The 26,701-nt window shown below is 40.6% G+C and overlaps 1 protein-coding gene across 3 annotated transcripts in view; it reads left to right on the top strand.

The window, feature by feature from the left end:
- The window catches only part of LARGE1 (LARGE xylosyl- and glucuronyltransferase 1), a 281,380-nt gene extending 258,774 nt beyond the window's left edge, over nt 1-22,606 (top strand). For all 3 annotated transcript variants that reach the window (XM_071729319.1, XM_071729311.1, XM_071729328.1), the window contains 4 exons: nt 2,532-2,810; nt 9,977-10,123; nt 14,828-15,023; nt 19,430-22,606. In XM_071729319.1, the coding sequence (XP_071585420.1) occupies nt 2,532-2,810; nt 9,977-10,123; nt 14,828-15,023; nt 19,430-19,627 (820 nt within the window). In that variant the 3' untranslated portion in view covers nt 19,628-22,606. The remainder of the gene's footprint in view (nt 1-2,531; nt 2,811-9,976; nt 10,124-14,827; nt 15,024-19,429) is intronic.
- Nucleotides 22,607-26,701: the final 4,095 nt, after the last annotated feature.

Here is a 26,701-nt window from a genome sequence, read left to right as displayed (position 1 = left end):
TGCTGTTAGGAGCTGTCATTAATATGTTTAGATAGAAGCTCTGAGACAGACGTCATCAAGTGTTGTTCCTTATTGGTTAATTGTCACCTTTTATGCTGATGTGACATTTTCTTGGATAATGGCTTGGTTGCATCACTCTGGTTTTCACCCATGATTAGGCAGCCTTTTTAAAGGTGTGTTATGGACCTGAGGTTCAGAAATCAGGGTGGGAGTTACAAAAATGTGAGATGAGGATATGGACAAGGAAATTCAGGGATAGGCATTACACTGCTTGAAGTCTGGGTGAGAAGGAGTTCTAACTTGGTTGATTATTCTTAGGAAGAAAAGTGAAAACAAACAATCTCAAACAACTATGTAATTCCAGCAGAATTCTCTTGACTGAAACAGACCTTTAGAAAAAAATGCCAACTAAATTATGTCCTCATTATTATGCTACACAGGGGTATATTTGTTTTCTCTATAGTTCTTAAGAGATCACATTCATCAAGACTGCTAACAAAACCAAAATAACTTAGTCATGTTGTGCCTAGAAACTCATAATTCTAAGTTTTATGGTCACAGAAGACTATTGTAACAACCTACAGAGAGTAAGTAGATCATGGAGCATCACTCAGTAGTCCCTGTATCAAACTCATGGAAGTGGAGCGTGTCAATGGGAACAAGGCAGCAAAATGGACTATTCTGAAGGGCACTAAGCTGTCCAGCTGGAAATTTATACCAGCAAAACCCAGTTTCCATTTAACTATCATGAAATGCTTTGCAGGCATTATCAGGTGTACCGTTTAAATAAGTTATGTATGCCATTTGTCCACTGCTTGGAATCCTTGAAAGGCATTTTGCTGCATATTTTTGCTAGGCAAGTATTCAATTTTTAAAAGACTGCCCTAAATCTGAGCATTGATGAATTGGAGTCTCCTGATTAATAGGCTTCCACTATGTTGGAAAAAGGCCAAAAAGAAAAGTCTTTTTCTCTGTTTATTATTTGTATAATAAAAAGCCCAAAGGCTTTCCAAACTTCTTAGATCTTTTTTATTGATTTGTGTTTCTAATTCAGCTGTATGTTTCAGGCTGATAATGACTGCTGCTTCAATAATAGATAAAAAGAAAACAATATACCAGGTGTAGATTGGTAAAAGTAATATCTCATATCTAAGAAAAAATTATTCTATTGTCTTGGATGTCATTATGATCAGTCAGAAATGCAGGAAAAAGATTAATGTTAAATCAAAATATGTGTTTTCTGGTAGGAATATATCATTCCTTTCTGCTGCAAAGTTTAGGGAGATAGTAAGAAAGGGAAATAATTTCCTCTGATTACAATGATGCAGAAAACTTATTGTATTCTGTATAAAGACTAATAGGAAAAATCTAGTAATGTGCATTTGAAAGGAAGAGATGATCACTATGTTGCATAGTCTGCTCTTCCTAATTTTTAATAGAATATCTGTCTAGGCTGCATAGTTTTATTTCCCTTTGTGTTAACTCAAGAGGCCTTGTTATCAGTCTTTGCTATATTTTTGTGTGGTATATCATAATCTCTAGACAATTCACTGTAAATTACATGAAGTGTTTAAACAGTTTTGACCACACTGTGCTTGATTTCTGTTTTTGTATAAGAACTTCTGTTATAATTTTCATTAATAGTATTGCAAAGGTAGAAAGTTTTAAAATATTTACATTGATACAAACCAATTTAAAAATTATTTAGTGGCATTTGAGACACTGCTAAAACACATACAGATTAGTACTTTAAATGTTGGTTTTGTCTGAAATGTTCTTTTGATGCTCCACAGCAATGCCATGTCTCCTCCTCCCTCTCTACTTACTCCCTGCACATAGTAAATCCCATTTCTATCAATGTGTCATTGCCCTTTCCCTGACAGTGAGTTTTCTTCTGACCTGTGCAAATTTTCACGTGAGTCAGTATTCCCTTGACCTGTCATTTTTAACAGCTTTTAAGATCTAGCCATCTTACAAAAATCCAGGGAAGGCTTTCCTAAATAGGAAATAAAATGTCCTGTGGGTCTGTGCACCTTTCTCCCCCACAAGCTTGTAGAAGACCACCATAGTATGTTAGTGTGTGAGAATAGCTTGTCCTGAAGTCTGAACTGGGAGCTAGACACTGGTTAAGGTTACAAGAGTCCTGTCCTGTAGTAGATCCACATGGGCAGATCCTTGCAACTGCTCAAAGCTCCTTTGGGATGAAGTCCTGTCTTCCGTATGGGTTTTCCTACAGCATCAATGCAACAAGCAGAAGAGATGGTGTTGATTTCACATCTGAGCTATTGCCATCTTAGTCTCCCTTGCATTCAGGGAATGAAGTAGGCATATCTAGGGCACAGTCCATCTGTCCATAAGGAGGCCTGAACTTAGATGAGATGTGCTGTAGAAAAATTTGTTGCTTTCCACAGCATAGAAAGTGACCCCAATCTGTCACATTTAGCGCTAGATACCTGCATTTGATCAGATAAACCCAGGCAAAGAGTCCCAGAGAGACGGCCTTTTCTTATTCTCACCCTTTCCTCTTACAGGCTCCAGATGCTTGAAGCCATCTGCAAACACTGGGAAGGTCCAATCAGCCTGGCACTCTATCTTTCTGATGCAGAAGCCCAGCAATTCCTGCGCTATGCCCAGGGCTCAGAAGTGCTCATGAGCCGCCACAATGTCGGGTACCACATCGTCTACAAGGAGGGTCAGTTCTACCCTGTGAATCTTCTGAGGAATGTGGCCATGAAGCATATCAGCACACCCTACATGTTTCTCTCTGACATTGACTTCTTGCCCATGTATGGACTCTACGAGTACCTCAGGTAAATGGACGCTGGAGGGATTGCCACCTGCATTTTCAGCCCCTCCACCCTTCTCACATATACCCAAAACATTGCAGTTTGAGCAAATCTTTCTGAAAGAGGCAGCTTTATAGGTATTTAAGGTATGACAATGCCCAGCAAGGCAAAAGAATTTTAGGGTAGAGGAAGGGGCTGCCACTGGAAATAGAGCACTATGGTTCTGAAAGAAAGTGATGAGGTGTAAATGTAAGCCCTGTTAGCCATCAGAATGATTCCATCAGCAGCAGAAGAATCAGTTTGAAAATTGAACTGGACTAAGTATTACTAAATGTGCATGAGCATCTTGTATTAGCAGAAGTGTGAACCAGGTGATTTTCCTAAACATCCCTAGGTCATAATGATAGTGACAGAGCAAATATGCAAAGCATTTCCTGAACTTGTCCCTGTCACACACTCTTACTGCACTGCCATATCTCAAAAAAAAATATGATAATCTAACCAGCTCAAAAATATGACTGCAATGCCAGCACCTCTCAAGGCAAAATAATTAGCATAAGGAAACTGGAAAGAGTAACCTTAGTGTATAGTGTATCATAATGAATTTGGGCAGGTTTGGCTGAGCAAACTACAAACCTCTGCTCCATTAACTGAGCTTTTTAAAATAAATACCTTTCTCCCCTGCAGAGGTTGGTCATCTGGGGCCAAAACACAGAGCAAGGAGGACACCCTGTGGCCAGGAAGGAGGATTTCAGTTCCTTAGTTTTGCTTTCTGTCTCTTTAATTGGTAAAAGTTGATCAAAGTGTTGCAGTGAGGGTCTGCCTATAGGTGATCCCTTTTCAGTCCATAGGCACGGGGCTTTGGAGTGTAAAGGGAAATACACCTTCCAGCATAATAAACTTATAGAGGAATTCATTGGTTTCAGGTTTAACAACTAAATAAACATCTCTTAATTCTTCCTCATGTGGAGAATCAATTGCCTTTTTCAATTTAGGAATCTGTATGCAGAGCCAAATTCACCATGGCTTTTAAGACACTGGATTTCAATGACATCATTAAAGTTTTATCACACAGTGTCAACTTGTTTCCCATTTATTTTAGGGATATTTCTTTTTTACTTCTCTATTTGTATTTGCTTTAGGACTCTAAAATAATTCTGTCTCTTGCACACACTGGCTGTCTCAAGATATGTGTAGGGCCAGTTGGTGTTAGCTTTTCTGCTCTTTGACATTAGTGTTGCATATTGAATCACAGAATCATAGAATCATAAAATCATAGAATTGGCTGGGTTGGAAGGGACCTCAGACATCATCAAGTCCAACCCTTGATCCACTACCACTGTGGTTACCAGCCCATGGCACTGAGTGCCACATCCAGTCTCTTTTTAAATATCTCCAGGGACGGAGAATCCACCACTTCCCAGGGCAGCCGATTCCAATGCTTGATCACCCTCTCAGTAAAGAAGTTCTTTCTAACATCCAACCTAAACCTCCCCTGGCACAACTTGAGACCGTGCCCTCTTGTCTTGCTGAGAGTTGCCTGGGAAAAGAGACCAACCCCCACCTGGCTACACCCTCCTTTCAGGGAGTTGTAGAGAGTGATGAGGTCTCCCCTGAGCCTCCTCTTCTCCAGCCTCTCCTCATAGCTCCCTCAGCCTCTCCTCATAGGATCTGTGCTGGAGTCCCTTCACCAGCCTGGTTGCCCTCCTTTGGACCTGCTCCAGGACCTCAATCTCCTTCCTGAACTGGAGTGCCCAGAACTGGACACAGTACTCGAGGTGTGGCCTCACCAGGGCTGAGTACAGGGGCAGAATCCCTTCCTTGGACCTGTTGGCCACGCTGTTCCTGGTACAGGCCAGGATGCCATTGGCTTTCTTGGCTACCTGGGCACACTGTTGGCTCACGTTCAGAGCATTTGTTCATTGATGTTGCATTTGTTCATTTGTTGCATTTGTTCACTGATGCTGGACACAGCATGGGTAGCAGCTGCTGATTGTAACTTGTTCTTTTATGAACACAGGATGTTCCTTTATGCTTCACAGTGCACTGATGGGAGCCAGAACTGAAAGGCAGGAGAGGGAAGACAGAATGATGTATATACTTGAGATATAGATGGTTGTAGAACCACAGAAGTAGTTCTTGTGGGATGATAATCTGTTTTAAGAGTAAATGCGCAGCAATGCCACCTCTTGGTGCTGTTTCAGAAAGAAAAAAACAAACAAAAAACAAGAAAAAAATAACAAGAAAAAAAAAAACATGAAAAAAACAACAAAAAACAAACAAACAAACAAAAAACAACAACAACAAAAAAACAACCCAGCAGAGATTTGCACGGAAAGCTTTTGCATCCAAGACTTTGTGTTACTCTAACAGTGTTTTGTGAGGTCAATGCCACCCTAAATCCATGAGTTTCTGTCATCTGGGAATATTGAAATTGATAATCTGCTAATACCAACTCTTTAGAAAGGGACTGGATTATTTTTCGTGTGGACTCGAGGCTTTAGTTGCTTTTTTCAATAATGATTTTTCTGAGCAAAATAGCAGAAAGGTGCAGGGAAATTATTTTAAATACAGATAGACTGTATCTTCCTGCATTGACTGTTCCAGCCTCTCTGCTGGTAGCTGATGAGTGCTGTCTACCCAAATGGCAGCAATTATTTGCTAGAGAGAAACGCAATCGTTTTCATCTTCATTCCCTCAGACCAGCCATAAGCAAACAGAAATAGTGTGGAGGTTCAGGCATCACTTTGTACAGGAGGAGCCAGACAAGTCCCTCTCACTGCGAGTTTGCTGATTTACATATATTGGATATTGTGTCTCTACAGACAATATCTTTTCAGAAAGAAAGGAATTTTGGAAAAAGCATTTTCAATGTATTTTGAGGGTGGTGTATGCAAAAGGTTACAACCAGTTTTGAAGGAGGAGCTGATGGAGCTGATGGTTTCTGGTCCCTCTAAATATCTGTTACGAGAGCTTAGATTTGTGCAAACTGAGCTTTTTCACAGTGGCTAAGACCATTTCAATGCTTTTAGTCTCCATCAAACCCCCTTCTAATCCTACACCACTTTTCTGTGAAGTACAAGAGGAAATAAAATATACTATTTAAAGATTTTCTGTTTATGACATTCAGACACTTTCATGGTCTGTGCTGAATCTAGGACTTTTGTCACCTTCCTTCATTAGTTACTGAGGTCATATTGTCACTGCCCCAGAGGTAAAGACTTTCTGGTTGCTACAAGTGAGCTCTGTGAGTCATCCCAAAGGTTCTTCTAACATAAAATAACTAGGCAGGCTGCTGATCTACAGTTGTCACAGCTAGCATTAAAGTTTTTTTCGTGACACATTTATATAAAATATGCCCTTCACTTCCAGTGACACATTTAGCATGAATTGGGACCTGGCATCCAGGTTTCCCACACATTTTATACCTGTCCCCTGCAACATGAGCTCTGAAGCATTTCTGATTGTGCTTCAGCATCTCAGCAAGAGACACACTACATGTTATGCCTGATGGTTTTTAGCCATGTAGGCTGTGCATTCATTGCTTTTGCAGAGAGGAAAAATATTTTAATGAATTTAACTGGACTGACAACTATCCAGTTCTTACCACAAACTCTGCAACTACCAGATCCATTGATTTTGAACTAACCACTTACCAAGTTCTGATGGTGAAAGCTAATTTGAATTCATGGACTCTTTTTTTTTTTTTTTTTTTTTTCCCTTAATTTGAATTCAGTGCTTTAGGATTTGGTTGCTAACCTTTCTGTGTTTGAGCTTCTCCAGAATGGGAATAAGGTTACCATCTGCCCTTCAGTGCTTTAGGATTTGGTTGCTAACCTTTCTGTGTTTGAGCTTCTCAAAAAAATGGGAATAAGGTTACCATCTGCCCCAGTGAGGACAAAAATTTTTGGAAAGGACTATGGAGATACAAAGATTGATATCAACATGCTAGAGTTTATTCAACCTGTGAGGAGTTTCTTGTGATTTAAGATTCATTTCTCCTCTGCTTTGGGAGAAATACAGCTGATCAGTAGATTTAGACATTTAACCCAACCTTCACTGTATCAAAATGACACACCCCAGGTCTGAACACAAAATGCCTGGGAAACGGTTTCCTGGACAACACCAGCAAAGAGAAAGCTTTTCATATAATCACAAATCCTTATTTTGGGGTTTGGGGAAAAGGACAGTTAAGGGAAAATGGATGCTGCACTTATATTACTGAATCAAAAAAAAAAACCAAAACAAAAAACAAACCAACCAACCAACCAAAAAAACCTAAACAAAACAACACAGCTCTCATAGCTCAAGAATTAAGCTATTTACTCAGTGCTAGTTTGCAAAATAATCAGATATATTCCTTACATTATATTCCACAAATCTTGCAACACCAACAGTGAAAATTTTTCCTATTGCAAGTATCACAGGACCAGTCAACAAGCAAATGACACCTCCACTCAAAGAAGGAAATAAAGTCAACACAAGAGAAAAGAAAAAGCAGATTTGTTTCCAGGAGGAAGAGGTTAGCTTTTCAGCTGGTTGTCTAAGGAGCAGACCACCAGCCAAGTTACCAGAAGAAAAATGTTGGGTTTTTTTCTCTACCAAATCCTCCCTGCCTTTTTCACTTTTCTCATGGCCCCTGTTATCCTTTGTCACTCAGGTTCAACACCTGGGTGTCTGCACTGATTCCTTTATCTCTTTACATTGTCCTTTTTGTCATCCAGTCCACATTAAAGGCACAGGTTCTTTTACTTTGAGGTCAGTGCTGCTGAGCTTCTTGACAGAGTGTCTCACCTCCCCGCTCAGTTTGATGAAACCTTCCAAATATGCACCTCAAATGCTCACATATCTCTTGAGAATATTTCTGCAGAAATTATCCTGCTATGTTGTTTCACTCCTAAAGTACCTCCTCTAATTCCTGTGTTAGACTGCATCCACTATAAGCATCTTGTTTTCAGACCTCTGTTTCTCTCCTCTTTGCTCTTTTCATAAGAACCTGTGATGGTGCAAGTGTTTTCAGCCTCTTTGGTCAGTTTGCTCACTTTGCCTTTTCTTTCCAACAGTTTTGCCATTGACACCCTTATAAATTTGCAGATGACAAGAGTAGAGAGTGTGCAGAAAGATTACTAATACCCACATCATTTTTGTATTTGTATCCCATACCTTACAAAATGAGTCACATTCAGCACTAGGTTCAACACAACTTGCTCTGTCTGACAGTCTTTGCTGTTCCCCTTGCTTGATAGCTACTTCACTTTTGTTCAACTTCAGACTGTGAACTTTGGTGAACAAGATTGTTTCCTACTCTTTGACACTGCCAAGCACATCAAGGCTTTGATTTTCTCCTGGGACTTCTGAGCTCTACATCAAAAAAAGAGATGGCAACAGCCATAAATGAAAGCTACCATCTCCTTGCAGAGCCCAAAGTGTGAACATCACAACAAACATTTCCTGCTCCTTCCTAGAACTGAATCCCAAAGCTGTACTGCTCAAGGCTGGTAGATTACAGAGTCCAGAAAGCCTTAGATGTTGTCAGAGAAACTTTGTAAGTGTACCCTGCTTGCAGAGAAGGTGTGAAGGGGAAGAAACATTAAGAACATCCTAAAGAATGGATGGTTGCAGTGCTCAGCCATCTGGAAAGGCAGGGAGACTGATTGTGGAGGAGTCATCTTTTTTTCATAGAGATATATTGGCCATTAGTGATGTTAAGGGAGAAGCCAGCATGGAAAGTACAAAAAAGTTATAATAAGAAATCCTTCAATTGTGAAAAGTTCACTGGAATGTGGCAGGGGTTCTTTAAACAATGCAAACTTTGCAGTAAGATGCTGAGAACGGATTTCTTTTTATAGAACAGGCTTATAGGGTGGGGTGAATTCTCAGAAATTCAGATTTTATTAAATAGTTCTGCTCTTCTTCTTTTTCTCTGATGGCAATATAAATGAATTCTACGTATTCTGGGTCTAGAAAAGTGGTTTATTTCTTCCTTCTGTTATTATGACAGTGATCCAAATTCCTTCATCTTATAAAGCTGTAGAGAGTTTGCTGCTTGTCAGCGTTGTCCGTGATTGGTTGTTGCAGGAACATAAAAGTCAGGACAGTGAATCTTGTTAAGGGGAACTGACTTTGACAGGGAGAGATATTTCATATGAAGATATTTCATGTCTTCATACGAAATATGAAGATAGTGAAAGGAAAATCGAGACAGAGTTATTACTAATGACAAGCATAGTAAGATTCAGTTTGGGGATAGAAAAGTAACTTCTTTTCCTTTGAGTTTTAGTTTATCAGGAAAGAATAGACTCAATACCTCTTGCAGTCAATGTGTAAATTTGCTAAGCTGGTTCTCCTAAGAACCCTGTCTGGAGAAGGCCTCTACTCTGCAAAATGCAGTATGTGCACACACACACTGAAACAGTCTGCACTGAACACCTGGCAGCAAAAGAAGGCAAAAAGCAAATTATCTTAGTGCATCCAGTGCCTTGATGCATCTGGGTCTTCTCTGCAGAAACAGCCTCTTTGCCCGATGTACAGAGCCAAGCATAAATGAGCTCTGATCTCTGGCCACTATGATACACATGATTAACCATAGTAAAAAAAAATAAATAATACTGCCAATTTATGCTTTTGCTGATTTTTACCGTGTCCTGTTGCAGTGAACCTGTGCCTTGCCTGCAGCAAGGACTGACCATTATGGCAATGGTGTTCTTGAGAGCAAATATCTGATTTACAGTGGTGTTGCAGGAAACACAGAGCTCTAAAGCAGAGGTAAAAAGCAAGTGAGATGGCACAGCATAGCACAGAGAATAGCAAGGCTGAAATGCAGCCAAACTTTCCTGCTCCTCACCTTGTAAAGTCCCAGAGTCCATTTTTTTAGAACTACCGTTGACTGGGCAGCTCTCTCCCATATGTGTAGTAACATTCAACTATATTTATGCTGAAATGGTGGTCAGTTGCTGTGCTCAGAGTGTTAGTTCAGTTAGACACTCAGGGCAGAATTCATCAGTCAAACACAAAAGCTCTTTTTAAACAGTGTTCTTCTCTCTCAAAGCATCAGATCAAAAGTCAAGGAAAATACGAAGAACCGCTTGGAATAAAATCTGTTACGTTTACAGTAACAAATTGCCCATCCTCTGCTCTTGTATGCTCAGTTTAAACTTTTTCTGCTTGTATTTGTTGTCTCTGTTTGCCAGGAAGTCTGTCATCCAGCTAGACCTGGCTAACACCAAGAAAGCTTTGATTGTACCTGCTTTTGAGACCCTACGCTACCGCCTCTCCTTCCCCAAGTCAAAAGCAGAGCTACTATCTATGTTGGACATGGGAACCCTCTTCACATTCAGGTAATGGAAAGTACTCTTGTTGAAACTGTGTTCATTATCTCTAAATATTTTTTTTGTGGTTTTGTGAATATTTAATTTCTCTCTCTCACTGTCAGCTAGCTAGCTCCATTAAGAAACCTACTGGAATTTTTTTTTCCCTTTTTGACAGAGATAGGGAACAGAAACAGCTGTGGATATATACCATCTGTAAGCTCTGCGTTTTATCTAGTATTACAGTCCTCTACTGAAGGACTTCAGTTGTTAAATTGAATTGTTTTTATTTTCATCATTTTTATTGTGCTACAAAACCATGCGTGACCATTACACTCCTGTGCATGTAATTTGCTTTTTGGCTGCCAAATACTGTCTGAATAGCTATGTCCCTTAAGTGACCAAAAATAACTTATCTCTGCTCACTGGTTCACTTCTGTACTGACTTACCAGAAAAACAAATGCAGGCTTGTCATGTGCTCTTTTGAAGTGTGAAACAGCTGCTTAAATAGCTGGAGTTTCTCCATGCAGGGGTACAAGTGTACTTTGACTAGAAGTTGAGAAGCAAAGAACACCTAAATTTGGAGCTTCTCACTAAAGCAGACTCCTTTTGTGGCTGTGAACAAGTCCCATCTATTATCTTCCAGACTCTTCAGTTTTAAAATGCAGCTACCAGGGCTTAACTGCCTCTTGGGTGCGTGTGGTAAGGTCTGATTAGCAGACATTTGTGAAGCCTCTCAGTGATGGGAAGAGTACAATATGGCCTTATGATATTGCACAGAGAGGGGCCTGAGGAGACCTGTGTTCTCTTCTTGGCTCCACTGCTGCCCTGCTGGGAAGTGGTATGCGAATCAGTTCACTTTCTTACATCTCTATTCTCCATCTCTGAAATGTAGGTAACAGTGTTCACCTCTCCTTTTTACAGTATTTTGAGATCTAGAGATAAAAATAAAATATATTAAAAAAATCTAGGTATCATCCTCGCCAGTGGAGCTCTGTATCACCTCTCCCATCTTTCCTTTACTTTAGACCTTTCCTCACGCTTCTCCAGTTCCCTGTGTTCCATACCTCTAATTGCAGCAGCCACCCTTCCCTTATGTGGCCACATGCACATGTCATAGGAGGCATCCTGTATGAGCCTGGAAAACAAAATTCTGACACTACCTCTGCCTTGAAATAGAAACTTGAGGCAACCGAAAGAGAAGTATGCCTCTCTCTGGATGATTGCTTTGAAGTACTTATACAGCAAGCACCTTTTACCCTTACATCATTCATTAACAGCCAGAGACATACAAATTAACAGGGGATCTGTTGATAGAAAATAATTATTTCTCCCATAGTTGAAAGAAAATATCCTTTCAGTGGAAAATAATACCCTCAGGATTTTTAGATGCTTCATTCCACCAACAATCAAATTTTCAGCTTGCACAGCAGTGGCCTTCCACTACAGATTTTATCTTCAAGATATACAGCGTGTGGACACGTTATGTACACAGCCAGATTTGCAGCTTCTTTCTCAAATCTCACCCAGCCAAAAATCTCCCTAACATCGGTGAGAGTTTTGCCAGAGCAAGGTTAAATAAGAATTGAAGGACACACAGCCTGTAGCTGGTGTACATATTAATACAGGACACATTTTACAATTGCTTCCTCAGTTTGTTTTGGCTCATTGCATTGCTCAAATCTATCAACAGCCACAAAGCAGTTGTGATCTGGGCTGAGCATTTCTACCTCCACTTTCAAGGTGCTTTAATAACACTGCAATTTGAGGCTGAGCGGGTGGGAGTGAGCCGGGGAGGACTGCTGTGACAGTGATTGCTGAGAGTGCCTGCAGCATCCCAGTCCCTCACACCACATGGTAGATTATAATCTTTCCCTCACTGAAATTGCTTTTGTCACCTCTTTTCCAAATGGTGACCTTTTCTACCCCTGGGCAGCTAAGAAGTACAAAACAGCTCTCAATTACATCCCCCAGACACCACTGGAAGAAAAGGGAAGACATATGAGCATCGATGGCTGGCAAGGTCTGTGGTATGGAAGCCCTCTGTGGGAGTGGGCTGCTCTGTGCCAGCTTGCTGGCTTTGTTTGCAGGTGCTGGCTGTGATTGTGCCTCACATGGATGTGCCCACTCAGTGCCTAGGTAATAGCTGATGGACCACGAATGTACTGCAAACACAGCGTTTAGGCACAAGGAAAACCACAGCTGGTAGAAGATGCATCACATTGAGAAAACATCATATTGAGAAAAACATTTGAGAAAACTGATTAACTAAATCACTGGTTGCATCCACAATCCAGCAAATGTTTAAGTATCCAAAACCAGCAAAATTGGAAAGCTTTTCTTTTACCAACTCATCTCACTGAAATGGGAAGGTTGGAGGGAGAAGGCAGGTGGGAAAAGAGTCTGAGATGAATAACAATACAATTTTTACTATAGTTTTTAAATAAAAGCAACTTATAATGAAAGTAAGTTGAAACATTTTACCCAAAGCAAGGACAGGGGGGTAAAATTGTACAGTTGTTTATGGAGATCAAATGATTTGGTTTGGATTCATTGAAATATCCAGCATTGTTCATAAATTTCATAATGTTCTCCTGGGAGTCAGTCAGCAAGACTGAGTGTGTAATCCTGAACTCTTACAGTTCTTATTTCCAGTCTAATTATTACTTTATAATTAGTGCATAAGCACCTTATTTGGGCATCCTGTACTCATTTTCCAATTTGACCTGATCTTAGCCATCCATTTGTCTTCTTCTTGCTCTCCACTCACATGAGTCACTCTGTAAATGGGAGCAGATAATGTTTGGTACTATTTTTCTTGGTACAATCAGGTCTGTTCCTTCCTTTCTGCTTTTTTTTTGTCTCTCCTTTCTCAATTCCATAGTTCCCTTCATTGTCACTCCCCATTTTTTTCCTCCTGGTCAGCATTCTCAATGAGGAGAGGTTATACCTGAGCTTCTATAACTGCTCACGCTGCTTTCCCCAAAAAAGGTGGAAAGAAATTGATGTGTTTTTATGGTTAGTGTCATGTTTCTCTCCCTGTTTAAATCAGTAGGAGACTGTTACTAGAATAGCAGCAGCATTTGACTGCTTCTCTGCAGGAATCTCTCAATTACCAAAGTTTGTATGGGGTTTTGAAGATATAAATCACATCGTAAGTGTTTAGTAGTCATTATTATTATTATCATAATTAATTTCAAAATGCCGGAGGTAGGATGTTAGAGATACAGCATCCTTCACAATCCCATATCATTTTAAACTCCATGTCATGATTGCACTTTTTTCCATCATAGATAGCTGCCCATTAGTGACTGAATAGGTTAGCAACTCATTTCCAAAAAAAACCAAGAGAAGGGTTAGGCATTTTGGAGATGATTCCAAAGGGCATTAAGGATTGTAAGCATCTTTGTGAATCTGGCCCTTGTTCCTGATAACACCTAGAGAATTAATTCACTGTCACTTTGTTGTTTGTTTTTTTTTAATACAGAATGGCTTTGCTTTCCCAGGTCCCCAAGCCAGATATCTGAAAGTGATTCAGCCTGTTAACTGTTTAGAAATGCAGCCTTCACTTGTGACCCCAGTCCTATCTTAATAATTCTGTCCTCCTGCACTGCTCCTGAACACAGAGAGTCAGAAAAGCTGAACACTTCTCTGTTTTTCCAGTTATGAGCCATATGAATATACAGTCGAAGCGGAAACTCCTAGTTTGTGATTTTATGAATCTGTTTTTAGCAATGGCCTTAAGTGTCACAAGAATTTCTGGAGGTCTTAGGTCCTAATTCTTCGCATATGTAATGTTCAAATCCTTTTACTTTAGCACAAGTTACCTCTGTGAATTCAATGCATCTTATATTACAAACTGGCAGGATGTTACACATAACAGAATTTTGTAATACAGATGGTCTGCTATGCCTTTGTTTCATTATTTAACCTATGAGTCTGCAGAAAGAGCCTGTCTCATTGATTTTTGGAAAAGTGTAAGAAGAATAAGTGGGTGAGATAGTCATTGACCCTGGCACTAATGGGGTGGTTTCAAGCTGTGCTTGGAAGGGACCTGCTGTGACCTAAACAAGATTAACAAAGTATAAAAGGATCTTTTCCTCCAAATCATATTGATTACCTTACTCAGGAACACATGAGTACCCACAATGCAGAATGTATGGCAGAAAACCTTTATGTAGTATTTTACTTACTAATTTAATTATGCACTTTGGCTCTTGCCATACTAATAACAGTAATTAATAAAACAGAACATCTATCCAAGAGCTGCAGGTGTCCGTCATATAAATTATAAAATCATGTATAAAACAGGTTGTGAATCTCACTGTGGTGCAGCAGTAACTAATTTTAGGGACCCTATCTGAGCGGCAGAATTTCACACTGACTTTCAAGCACTGATACAGCTGCTTGGTTGCTAGGAACAAGACCCAGCACTTTATGGTGCAGATGAACTGCCTGTGTACTTTGTAATTGTTTCTCACATTAGCATTAGGTAGTGTTTTCACAATATCCTTCACCAACTAGATCTGTTCAAGCACAGAGAAGCTCAGGGAAGCGTGCTGGAAATTGTCCCAGAAATTGCCTCCAATATGTCCTGAAAATGATAATGTGAACTGTAAGCTAAATGACCTTATTTTTGAGCGTTTCATCTAACAAGTAACATTTTGTTGCCTTGCCAAAATGCATTCTATCTAATTGCCTCCCCACGTCCGTGCCATTTATGTCTGTTTAAGGTACCACGTCTGGACGAAAGGGCATGCGCCAACCAACTTTGCCAAGTGGCGAACGGCCACCACTCCCTACCGTGTGGAGTGGGAGGCAGACTTTGAGCCATACGTTGTTGTGAGGAAGGACTGCCCAGAGTATGACAGGAGGTTTGTTGGATTTGGCTGGAACAAAGTAGCTCACATCATGGAACTGGATGCACAGGTGAGGAAACAACGCCTGCGTATCTCACCCGGAGCCCGGCAGCGGGATCGTTCAATGAAATCTGCGCTCTGTTGAAAGGCTTTGTGTCACCAAAGTGCTTGTTTGGCCTCACTGAGCTCCTTAACAAGTTTTTCCTGAGGTGGGAACACTCACTTTAGTCCTCATACAGCATTAAAAGGAGAACTGCATCTGAGCTAGTTTATCTGTCAGTGCTGAGAAAGTTGTCTCACAGTGGCACGATGCCCGCAGTGCTCACCTGCTGCCCAACAGTTTGGCTGAGCATTGCAGTGCTTGTTGTCACTCTCATCACCTACTAGGGGATCTATAAAAGTAGCTTGACATTTTTTAGTGTAACAGAGACTGGTGAGTCCCAAATGCTAATTTAGAATTCAAAAAGCAATCTAAATTGAATCCAAGGCAATCAGCTTCAGTTTCTGCCCTGGATTTACAGGGCAGCTCTGTAAAGCCAAGGACTTTACAACTTTCAAAGTCTCTGGCTGTGAAGCACACTATAGAGAATCCAGATACTTGATCCTTGGGCTCCCTACCTCTTGGATCGGTGGCTTGGGATGGAGGTGCTGGGCAGAATAAGGATGCAGAAAAAGCTCAAGTCCCAGACTGAGAGTTCCAGCTCTCAGAACAGCCAAGGTCCCTGCCACCTACCTAGATCTTAGAGGCTGGCAATGACTGTGGCTCCACAGGAGCCTGGCACTGCTGCCCACTGAAATAGCAGGGTTTGCAGCTCCCTGCTGTTCTTGGATGTCAAGCTAACCACTGTGCTAAACAGCAGGGTCTGGGTCACGGAATTTCTTTTTAGTTTGGGTTTGTTGGGGATTGGGTTTTTTTTTTAATTTGGATTTGGTCCCAGTGTTTGAACTAACAAAAACCAAAAACAAACAAACAAACAAAAAATAGTGCTTTTTGGCCATCTGTATCTGATTCTGGCTTCTGCTATGGATCTGCAATATAGCTGATCCTTTGTTGCCCACCTCTTACCAGATTATGTGAAGAAGAGTAGTACAAAACATGCAGCAAGTTACTGGGAGATTGTGCCTCTGGGGTGTGGGCTGCAGAGTGTTTGCATGCAGACACAGAGAGGGATATTTTATACTTTTGCTTACAAAGCCACATGTTCACCTTGGGCTTACAGCCATTTGCCCTTTCTTTGCAAAAGGGCATTCCCACCTATTTATTAGGTTCATACCTACTTATTATGTTGAGAAAAATGTATTACAGACTATAAAAAAAAAACATTATATTATTATTAATAGTAATACTTAATTTTCCAGTGCACTTTCCAAACACTGATCAATTCACCATTGGTTGTGGAGAGTGCCAGTGTAATGACTTATTATTTTTTAATCTGAGTAACAAGGCTTATGCTCCCACTGGCAGCTTTTATCTAACACTCACAAGTTACCTCTTCTATTCAGAGACTTTTCTTTTCCGAATCTGCCCAGCATACAGATTCACATGGTGGAAATGGGAACATTTTTCAAAGTTGATCATAGCACAGATATTTTAAATGGCCATTGGATTGAAACTAACTCTGGGGAATTGATTTTCTCACTCTTCCATCCTTTAAAACAGTCTGACATTAAAAGAAGTTGTTTGTTTGGTTTTTTTTTAATAGCAACATGGTCCCGCTTTCCTAAAAAAATCATCCTGGAGGGGATGGGGAATTGTGAGATGGCAGAGCTGCCTCCCCCTACAGCATTCCTCTCCTTTGTGGTGTCCACAGACCAAGTTGCTGCCAGCTGCTTGGCTGGCTTCATTACCAGCAGTCAGAGCAGCTTCTCAATTGAATTATTTCACTGCTCCTCACAACTGCAGCATCTGTCAAGAGAACTGTTTCAGACTCCTTACCAAGGGTCTGTGCCACTAGCATCCTTCGGAGCAGCACAGCCTGTGGAATAATTGTCATTGTTATTCTGGGAGCATGCAGATGTCCACTCAGCTGGATGCTGCACTGATACATAGATAATGAGTCTCTGTCTAAAGAATTTATACCCTGTGAGGTAGGACAGAGGTCCCTGCAAGTACGTTGCTTTCTCAGCAGACATTTCCTTATAGTAGAGACAGGCCACTAGGAAACCTTTCCCCCCACTTTTAGTGACTCTGGAATTAGACTATGAGCAATCCTTTTCCCAGGACTCTAGCCCAGCATCTTTCAAAGGGGCTTATTAGCAACAGACTAGTAGGGTTTTAGAAAGCTTTATGTGCCTGAGGGCCTTCTGGAGGGCTGGGAGCACTGCTGTGCTGAACAGTTTGCACTGCAGAGCAGCGATGGTCCCTGACCTGCAGGATTACACACCTGAGATACAGAGAACAAGGAAAAGGTTGTATGAGGGGCATGTATCTTCCTTTGCAGCTTCAGCCTTTAGTTTTAAGGTCCCACAGAGACATATTTTGTAGTTTGTAGTTTATCAGCTGTTCTCACTCCATCGTGCCAGCCTTTGTTTTTGCATTTTGATCCCTAGTAGTTCTAAGTCTCTTCCAGCTAAATGAGTTCTGCCTGTGAGCATCAGATTATTTTGCTCTTCCTGCACATTTGTCACCCAAAATAGAAGCTCAGAGGTGGCCATTCCCATATATGACAGCATTGTAATTTGGCACATGGATTTACCACCCTGGCAGGGAACAGACATTCCTTTAATAAAAAATAAGCAGCCAAACACCTGCATCTGCACCTAGCTGTCCAACACATACTGCTGTTTTATAGGTGTCTCTGGGTCAGCACTGCAGCCTTAGCTGCACTTTCAGCCCACCAATACCACTGCCTTAGATGGGAAATGGATCTACATTGCATTATGCTCACTTCGTTCCAGTTTGTTTGGGCTTCATTTTGGGCTGCATTGCTCAAACAGTTCGTTTCTGGTAGCATCGTAACCCAGCATTTGAATCTTTTCCAGGCTGATCATATTTCGTTATGGGAAGAAATATTTATAGGTGAAACACTCATGTTTATTAGCACAAGTGTGTTCCCTCTCATAAATCTTGTTCCCTAACAAAATGTTTTTTGAATACTCTGCCTCTGTGCTGCAGATACTGCACTGCAGTCTCTGCACAGACTCCTAAATCTATGAGCAAGTAGACTTTGCAAACCAGGGGAAATTGTACACAATTTTCTTTAGAGCCATCCTGCTTGGTGGCTATTCCTTCCCTGCCCACTGTCTTCTGCAGAAATTGTTAATGAGTCGATACAGCAACAGCTGTAAATGGAGATCTCCTGAGGACAACAGGAAGTTTTCCTCTGATGTTTTCAAATTTTCTCTGTCATTTGCATCCCATACAAGTCATATTTGTTTTAAAAATTTCATATGAAAAAAGACATAGTGTCCTAGTAGTTAGGGTAATATGCTTGGCGACAGATAACTGGTATTGTCGTCCCTTTTCTGCCCACTTTCTTGCAGAAGAAAATACCTGATTCTTTCACAGCCTACACTGGTGGCCTTCCAGCTTGTTTAAGAATCAGTCCTTGGCTAGCTTTGCTCTGATGATCATATATTTAATTATACAAATGGAACAAATCTAACAGATCTCTCTAATGGAGATTTAAATGAACCATCACTTTTTAGCAACAAAAAGTGTCAAATAACTTGGTCGGATAGAAATAAAGAGAATCAATGAAGCAGTTTTAGAGGAGAGGAGAAATTAGCACAGTATCTCATACTTTGTGAAGGAGAAGTTAACTTCCATAAAGCCTTCCCAAAGCATATGGAATTAGCAGGTCCGTTTTCACACATCTATATAAGATACCATATTTTCCCCTCACTTCAGTTTTATAAATAGTTTCGGACAGTCTTGTCACTGTAAGTATCTTTGTACACAGGCAAAGCAACGTACATGTAGTGCAGCAGATGCCTTTGTAAATATAGGCTGCTTCAGCATCCCAATCATGATAAATTGTAGGGGCCAAAGCCTGCTTCTACATGGACACTTGAGATTCATGCTATGTGCAGTCACAGCTGTGATGCAAAATCTCTGCTGCAGGCACAGCTTTTTGTACGATTGCCCCATCATTTGGCGTATACGGAATAAAACAATTTAAAAGCAAAATCAACCTTTCTTAAAAACAGGAAAAAAGCAACTTTAAAAAAAGCTATTTGGTTTTGCTGTTTTTGAGAGCCACACCGCTCTATGTGATGGAGCATGTTTGACTGTGGAGGGTGATCAGGCATTGGAATGGGCTGCCCAGGGAGGGGGTGGATTCTCCATCCCTGGAGGTTTTTAAGAAGAGACTGAATGTGGCACTCAGTGCCATGGTCTGGTAACTGCAGTGGTAGTGGGTCAGGGGTTGGACTTGATGATCTCAGAGGTCCTTTCCAACCCGTCTGATTCTGTGATATGGGGGAGATGGGTTGCTAAAGGGCTCGGGAACACAGTGCTGTCTTTCTCCTCCCCAGGAGTACGAGTTCACGGTGCTGCCCAACGCCTACATGATCCACATGCCTCACGCCCCCAGCTTCGACATCACCAAGTTCCGCTCCAACAAGCAATACCGCATCTGTCTCAAGACCCTGAAGGAGGAGTTCCAGCAGGATATGTCACGCCACTACGGCTTTGCAGCTCTCAAATATCTCACGGCAGAGAACAACAGCTAGCACAGCAGAGCCCCTGGGGTTGAAACGGGGACACCGAAGGGAGGAGCCGCTCTACAGTTCGGGGGCCTGGTCTTCAAACTTTGAACTAAGAAATACTTTTCTGTTTTTATATCCTACCCGAGAGATCTAACAGTAGAAATTCCGAGTGAGGTGTCTACGGACTGTGCTCATTCGTCCCTTCCCTGACTACCCCAGGCCTCTCAGCTTTAGCACTGGTGAGGTGTCGATGAGAGGAGCCAGCCCTGCACCCACCGTGCCACCACCAGAGGGGGGGACTGGGCGAGGGGCTGGGGATGCACTCTGCTCTCCTGACTGCAGAGCAGAAGACAGACCTTGATAATCTAGGATTTCATGTTGCTATTTAATAATTTGACATGCTTTTTATCTGTAAAGGAAGATCTTCGGGTCGCTGTCCTGTGAATTTCAAATCTGCACTACTCTAAAAGGGAACTCCCACCTGTGAACTTTCACAGGGGCCCTGTTAAACATGGATGACCTTGTTAATGCAGGATGAGCCAAAGGTCTGAATTAGCCTTGAAAACGAAGGGGTCGCTCGTACAATACTGCACTCCGGAAAAGGTGTGTTACTGGTTTAGGTGTATACATGATACCAGTTGGTCTTTTATTCTCAAAATAGTTGTTTTATCAAAAAAATCCCCTATACCCCACCCTGCCTTTTCCCCGGTCCTAAATGCTGCTCCTTTCCTTGCCAAGGAAATGTCTCCCTTGTGTTTCTTTCTCATCTTCAGTTCTGGTGGTCCAGTAAAGAATATCAGTAGCTCTTCCAGAAAGTGAACAGAACTTGTCAGTGTAAGGTCTGTTTTCGCCAGAGCAACTTGTTCATGTATGTCTTGTAAAATAAAGGGCCTGGCTGTAACTCATATGTTTTTTAGGCAAGAATTGGATTTTGCCTATAGGACCCGTTGTGCGGGGGGATATTGATTTCTAGGCTCATTTCAGTGCATGCCCATCCGTGAAGGCATCAAGCCTTGGGCTTTAAGTGGACTTCTTTGCTGAACAGGGATGATAAACATGGCAACTAGTGGCCTTGGTGCTCTCCTGCTGCCTGCTGCAAGGTCTCAGAACTACTTCGTTAAAGGAGTTTATAATTAAAAGGAGCAGAACTGTTAGGAATAAACTCCCCATTCGAGGGGGAGAAAAGAATGTGGTGGAATCTGAGTGTGAGTGTTTGCTTGAACGTGGGCTGGTCAAGTTCACAACTTCAGTACACACAGGAGTATGCTGGAGGGTGGACAGAAAACATAACAAGCAAATTGCAGAAAACAAGACACTGGACTTTTTACCATTTTCTTTATTCTTCAGTATTAATGTTGTGTTTACATGGGATGAAGAGATGAGATTTAATGCACTACCCCTTGCAGGGCTATTTGTAATTTCTGTTGCAATGTTAATAGAGAAAGCAGAAACAACTCAGTGAGAAACGTGTCTGTCTCCCTACCCCAGATCCCCATACAGTGCATATCTATACCACTGCCTGAGTTGGGAAATGGATCCACATTGTGTTCTGCTCACTTTTTTTTCCATTTCATTTTTCAGCCATTGAACCTCCTGCTTTTCTCCCCACCTCAACCCTCTAGAGCTTGATTTTATTTCTAACCTGACATTTCATGAGAGCTTCTTGTTATGGTGAAAACCACGTGGTTAAACCAGACATTTAAACTACAAATATCAGTTCATCATGCTGTGTATATAGGAAAAGCCAAAAAAGGCAACATCTTCGATGAGAAATAAAACAGGGCAGGAGGCTAGGTATAATTTTCACTTTTTCCCCTGGGAGTGTTGGCTGCATAAGAATACATCACACATAATTTTCCAAAGTGCTTTTTTACTGTTCTTAATGGCTTTATGTAAAGATTTACATAAAAAGCTGGGAAGAGCTGGGAAGATATAAAAGGAGTGCTCAGTCCTAGCTAAGATACCAATTTTTTTTAAAAAATAAATCTTAACTCCCCAAGTCCCATATTACTCACCATTAAGGACCCATGTCACTGTGTTTATTGAAAATGAGAAGAACCCTGCAGCACGGTCCTCTCGATTAGCTGGTGTGCAGAAATATATCAAAAGCTGATCCTAGGAGAGGCTGACACTAGTTGTACCTACATAAAATCTCCAGTCAGATCTTCAGTGTGGTTGCCAGTATGATTCATATATATTAAAGGCTTTCATTTCCAGATGTACATTTCTCCTTGGCTTAGCAACGCTGCCCAAGGGTAGACTGGGCTGCCCTGCAGCAGCACATCCTGTAGCACAGATCTATGCATTGCTGATCTGTGCCATTAGCAACATCAATGTCGTTCTCTCCTCGCTGCTCTTGAGATGCAGGGTTGCTGGAGGAGCAGGGAGGTAATCCCTGGCCCCTTGCCTGTCTGTACAGTGAGCCGTGGGACCTTCTGTATAGGCTTAGGTGTGCTGGCTGCATTAATCAGCTCAAAGATCGGCAGTAAGTTGAAAGAGCTCCTTTTTTTTTTTCCTTCCCTTACAGACACTGTACTGCTGGCTTGTGTATCTCATGTTTGTCTAAGTGCTCCATAATTTGGGAGGTATGGGACTTGGGTTTTTTATCACATTTCAACCAGTTTACATGATAGCAAGTTAGGATTACATATCTGTTTGTAACAGCCAACACCATGAAAAAGCCACCACCACCACCACCAAAAATCCCCGACTCAGTTATAACACTGTCTTCCAGTCCTCTGCTGTAGTAGGTATTTGCTAGCAACTTTTTTTACTTAATTCTCAGTTTTCTCCTGAAGTCTTCAAGAAATATCAGATAAGCCTGATGACTTAATGCCTTTGATTTCTTGATCTGTTCCACCAACTTCTCTCTTGAGTCTTCAGTCTATGACGTCTCCTTATCTTTGATATTTGGAAAGTGTGAGTCTCTCATTTAGGTATCGCTCCAGCACCCTCCCTGGTGAAGACTGATGCAAATAAATCATTTAGATTGTTGGCAATGTCCTTATTGTCTTTAATTGTTTCTTCTACTTATTGTTGGGGGTGTCCTACTGGTTGTCTCGGGTTTTTTGCTTTTGGTGTACTGAGCAAATGTGTATTTTCAGTTTTAACTTTCTACTATTTGCTCTTCAAATTCATTCTTAGCTTGTTCAAACTCCACCTTCACTATTACATACCTTCCTTTCAGCTTTACAAAGTTTTGATTTCCATTCTCTGAAGGTTTCTTGTTTGACCTGAATAACTTTAAATTTCCAGTCTAGTCATACCAGCATTTTCTTGTCCTTGTCCTCCATTTATCTAAGGGAATACCATACTTCATGGCTATTTTTAAGCTCTTTTTATTTTTAACCTGAGGATTTACATTTTTCTTTTCTTTTTATTTAGGGACACTGATTCCTTATTTAAAAGAAAAAAAGAAAGCAAAAAGAGAAAATGGTTTTGTTTGTAGATTTTTATATCAAATATCACCCTACTAGGTTCTGTGGATTTCCTCTTTAACTCTCCACAATACTGACCTTTCCTTCATCAATGGATCAGAGATAAAATCCTGTTTGTCTAATTTAGGCTGTTATCTTGACCCGTTTTGTTCTCTGTCTCCTTTTTCCCCCTCCACTCCAAAATGTTGACACATGGGAGTCACTGCAAACTTTTCATACCTGTAAGCCCCACCTCCAGAGCTTGATCTGTGTATTTCCCAGCACTTTCTGACATCCAAGCACATTACAGACAGAATTATTATTGCAAATATTAATCTGCTGCCTGGCACACATTCTTAGTATTTTTATTTTTGTGCTTAACCATTTGATGGAAAATGCTTTACAAGTTTAACTTCTGGGCAAAGCACTCACTGTTATTTAATGTTTTATTGTAACCCTTAATATGTTTCCATTTCTCTCTGTTGTCACAGTATAAATCTTTAGAAATTTGGCTGTAGTTTTCATCCTATCGTCTTCTGATGAAGAGTCATCTACCATTTGCATACCTCGCAGACCTCAAAATTGTCATTGTTTATCCCAACTAATCCTTAGTACCTATTTGATTTCTTTTTTCCAAGGCCTACTTTCCATAATTATTTCCAGCCTTGCTAGTTTCCTGTGTGAGCAATCTGATTCCACTTCATAATTTGCAATTTTTATTCTACTTGTAATCATCATCTTGGACTTGGTGACATAAAGGAATTAGCAGCTATACCTGCAGTTCCATCACTTTTGTTAGACTGAACATCAGATATGCTCACATTTTTCCTAAATTTCTGATTTTTTTACCTGGGAGGCTTCATGTGATTTGTATGTGGATCATAAAGTGCATTTTCATTTTAGTGATACAATTGGAGGCACTTTGTAGAGTTATTTGGAGTGTTCATTGTGGCAGAGTAAGCCGTATGTTAATGGGAAAAGCACAAAAAGCTTGTCAAAATTGTAGCTACTGTTTCTCTCCACAGGGGAAAATAAGACCCTAGCACAGCTTAACAGTTTTGTAAATTATTTTCTGGTACGAATAATCTTACACTGTCCAATTAAATATGAAAAATACATTTTTAATGTTTTCACTTTTACATGCAATTCTATCCAGAAGATAATGAGTTTCCTTCTCTGTCTTGCCAGTTTCCCCCATTACTCCAGCCTGCCTAATAGCCCCATCTGTTTTTGGCTGAGAAAGATTAATGACCAGGAGCACTGGGAGTCCTGGCAAATCAGCAGAGATATTACTCTTAGGCATTGCACAGGCCATTCCTTCCTGCTCTGCCAGAGACTCCCTGGGTGTTCCTCAGGATTCAGTGCAGCTACAGGAAAACTCTGCAAGTTCAGCAAGTGGGGTGAGCGTTGTTATTTATGAATTTCAGCAAGGTCTAATACATTAGATGGTGAGAGTGGAAAAAAAAATAAAATAGACTGTATCATTGTTAGCTCAGCAAATTTTTCAGTTTTTAGGAAAAGAAAGTAGCTTCTGCAACTTCAGTAAGTGTGTCTGGAACAAATAAGTAATCACTCGTAGACAGTGACAGCCAATAACATAGTAATTCCTTTGTAGTATTGAAAATGCAGAAACATTGATGGCTAAATGGAGTAATTTTTACAGTAATAATTCATATGTATATTTAGATGGTTTGTTTAGATCCAAACACTTAGGTGAACTGGGGATTGTTTAAAGATTGTTACTTTAGTTCACAGTATAAAATTCAGTTTGGGAAAACTGGTTGTGCACAGCAAATTATGGCTCAGGAAATGCTTAGAAATCTGGGTTTAGAAATACCTTGCTTTTATGGGATGTTTTTCCCTCAGTAGTTATATATTCCCAGAACAAGTTACTGAGTCCTTGAGAATTTCAACGGAAGCTATGGACATGTCATTTGGCTGGAACGCTTTCCTTTTATGAATATTTGGGATTTGGGGTTTGTTTGCTCTTCAGAGTAGATTTGTTAGGATCACTTGAAAAAAAAATAATTTGGGAATTGGAAAGCCAGACAAATATTTATTTCCATGATAGATCATCTGAATGTATTTGTCCACATATGTTAATGGGTACTGCAATGGAAGTGTTAACTCACTAAAGGTGTCAGGATGCAAAAGATCTTAGATGCAGACTAGGAGCCTAGTATCTTTTCAGTCATTCTGTGTAATGTTTTCCCCTCAAAAGATGAAAACAGTTTCCTTTCTCCCAGCTAATTACTTTCCATAATGTTAAAATGCTCTAAATCTCTGCAACGGGGATTCATGGGAAGTCACTGTGTAGGTGACAAAATGCTGCATTTTTGCTCCATAGAATCATAGAATCTGCTGAGTTGGAAGGGACCCATCAGGTCCATTACCATGAGATAAAAGATTTGAATCCAAAATAAATCTTTCTGACATGGGGGAAATTCTCCACTCAGGTATGTAGCCACCACTCCCACCAAACATATTCAAGAAGTCCCCAAACACATGAGACCAAGTAATTCAAGCCAAGTTAAGCCTATTCCTCAGTATTCTGTTGACGTAATTCTCAGACAAAGGATGTGTGAATTTTCAACATGAGCCATTGTATCACAAGACTCCTGCAAAATCTTCAAAATTAGTCATGTGAAAGTCAGAGGATCTGAAATTTTAGGTTGCTGGTGGAGGTGGTGATTTCTTCATACAATTTCTTTCCATCCCTGGTACATATGTAATAGGACATAGCCTCTACACAGTTATTTTGCTGAGTGTTTTTTTAGAGGACTCCTTCATTCTATGCACTGAGTAGATGGTACTCAGGAAGTGAAGGGGCTGGGTGACACTTCTTTCTACTTTTATTCTCATTGAGCTTTCCATAATATGATACTGATTTCCATAATATGCCTTGATTCTGAGCAAAGCCAGACTTCTCTACTTTTTTTTTTTTTTTTTTTTTTTTTTTTTTTTTTTTTTTTCTCCAAAGGATTGGTTTAAACTGTGATTTAGGAAAAAACAATTATCCCCCATGCTCTCAGGCTTTCTGAGCAGAACACCTGCAGTTCTGATCTGCAGGCTTTGCTTGTGTGGAGGGATCATAGGGGTCTGATGGAAATTACACACTCGGAGGTCTCGTAGCGCTCGCTCTCATCCTATGAATGCTAACAGCTGAACATGCAAGAATGATGAATCCCAGCTCTGCCAAAGTATCTCCATCTCAGGGAGCACTCTAAAAGCTATCAGCAGTTTGTCAGGTAAGCAGAGAAAAGACGGAGTAAATAACGGGGGAAGGGAAGGGATGAGGGGGTTGTTTTAAGTCGCTAAATTTCCAGAGAAATGAGAAAAGCAAAAGCATTCTGAGGTCCCTCAGAAGATCTGTTTGTAGGATCTCTGGGTTGGACTAAACTCATTCTGGATTTGTGGCATGTCTTACCCAACACTGGCCAGTGTGGCCCACCTATAGTAAATTCTGTGGTTTGTAAAATTTAGGTAAGTAAGACAGCACTGAGATTAAACCATTCTCAGCTCAAAGGTGTTTAATTTGTTTCAGTCTTTTGGATTGCCACTTTGCCTCTTTTGTGCTACTAAGAAGAAAGAAAAGAAAAAAAAAAAAAAAAAAAAAAAAAGAGCATAGCAGTTTGATAACAGTATGAGTCTCACTACACAACGCTTTTAAATTATCAGCACT

Source organism: Heliangelus exortis, chromosome 1, assembly GCF_036169615.1.
Source record: "Heliangelus exortis chromosome 1, bHelExo1.hap1, whole genome shotgun sequence".
NCBI lineage: Eukaryota > Metazoa > Chordata > Aves > Apodiformes > Trochilidae > Heliangelus > Heliangelus exortis.
The sequence above is the reverse complement of the archived record's forward strand: the minus strand, read 5'-3'. Positions and strand labels throughout refer to the sequence as shown.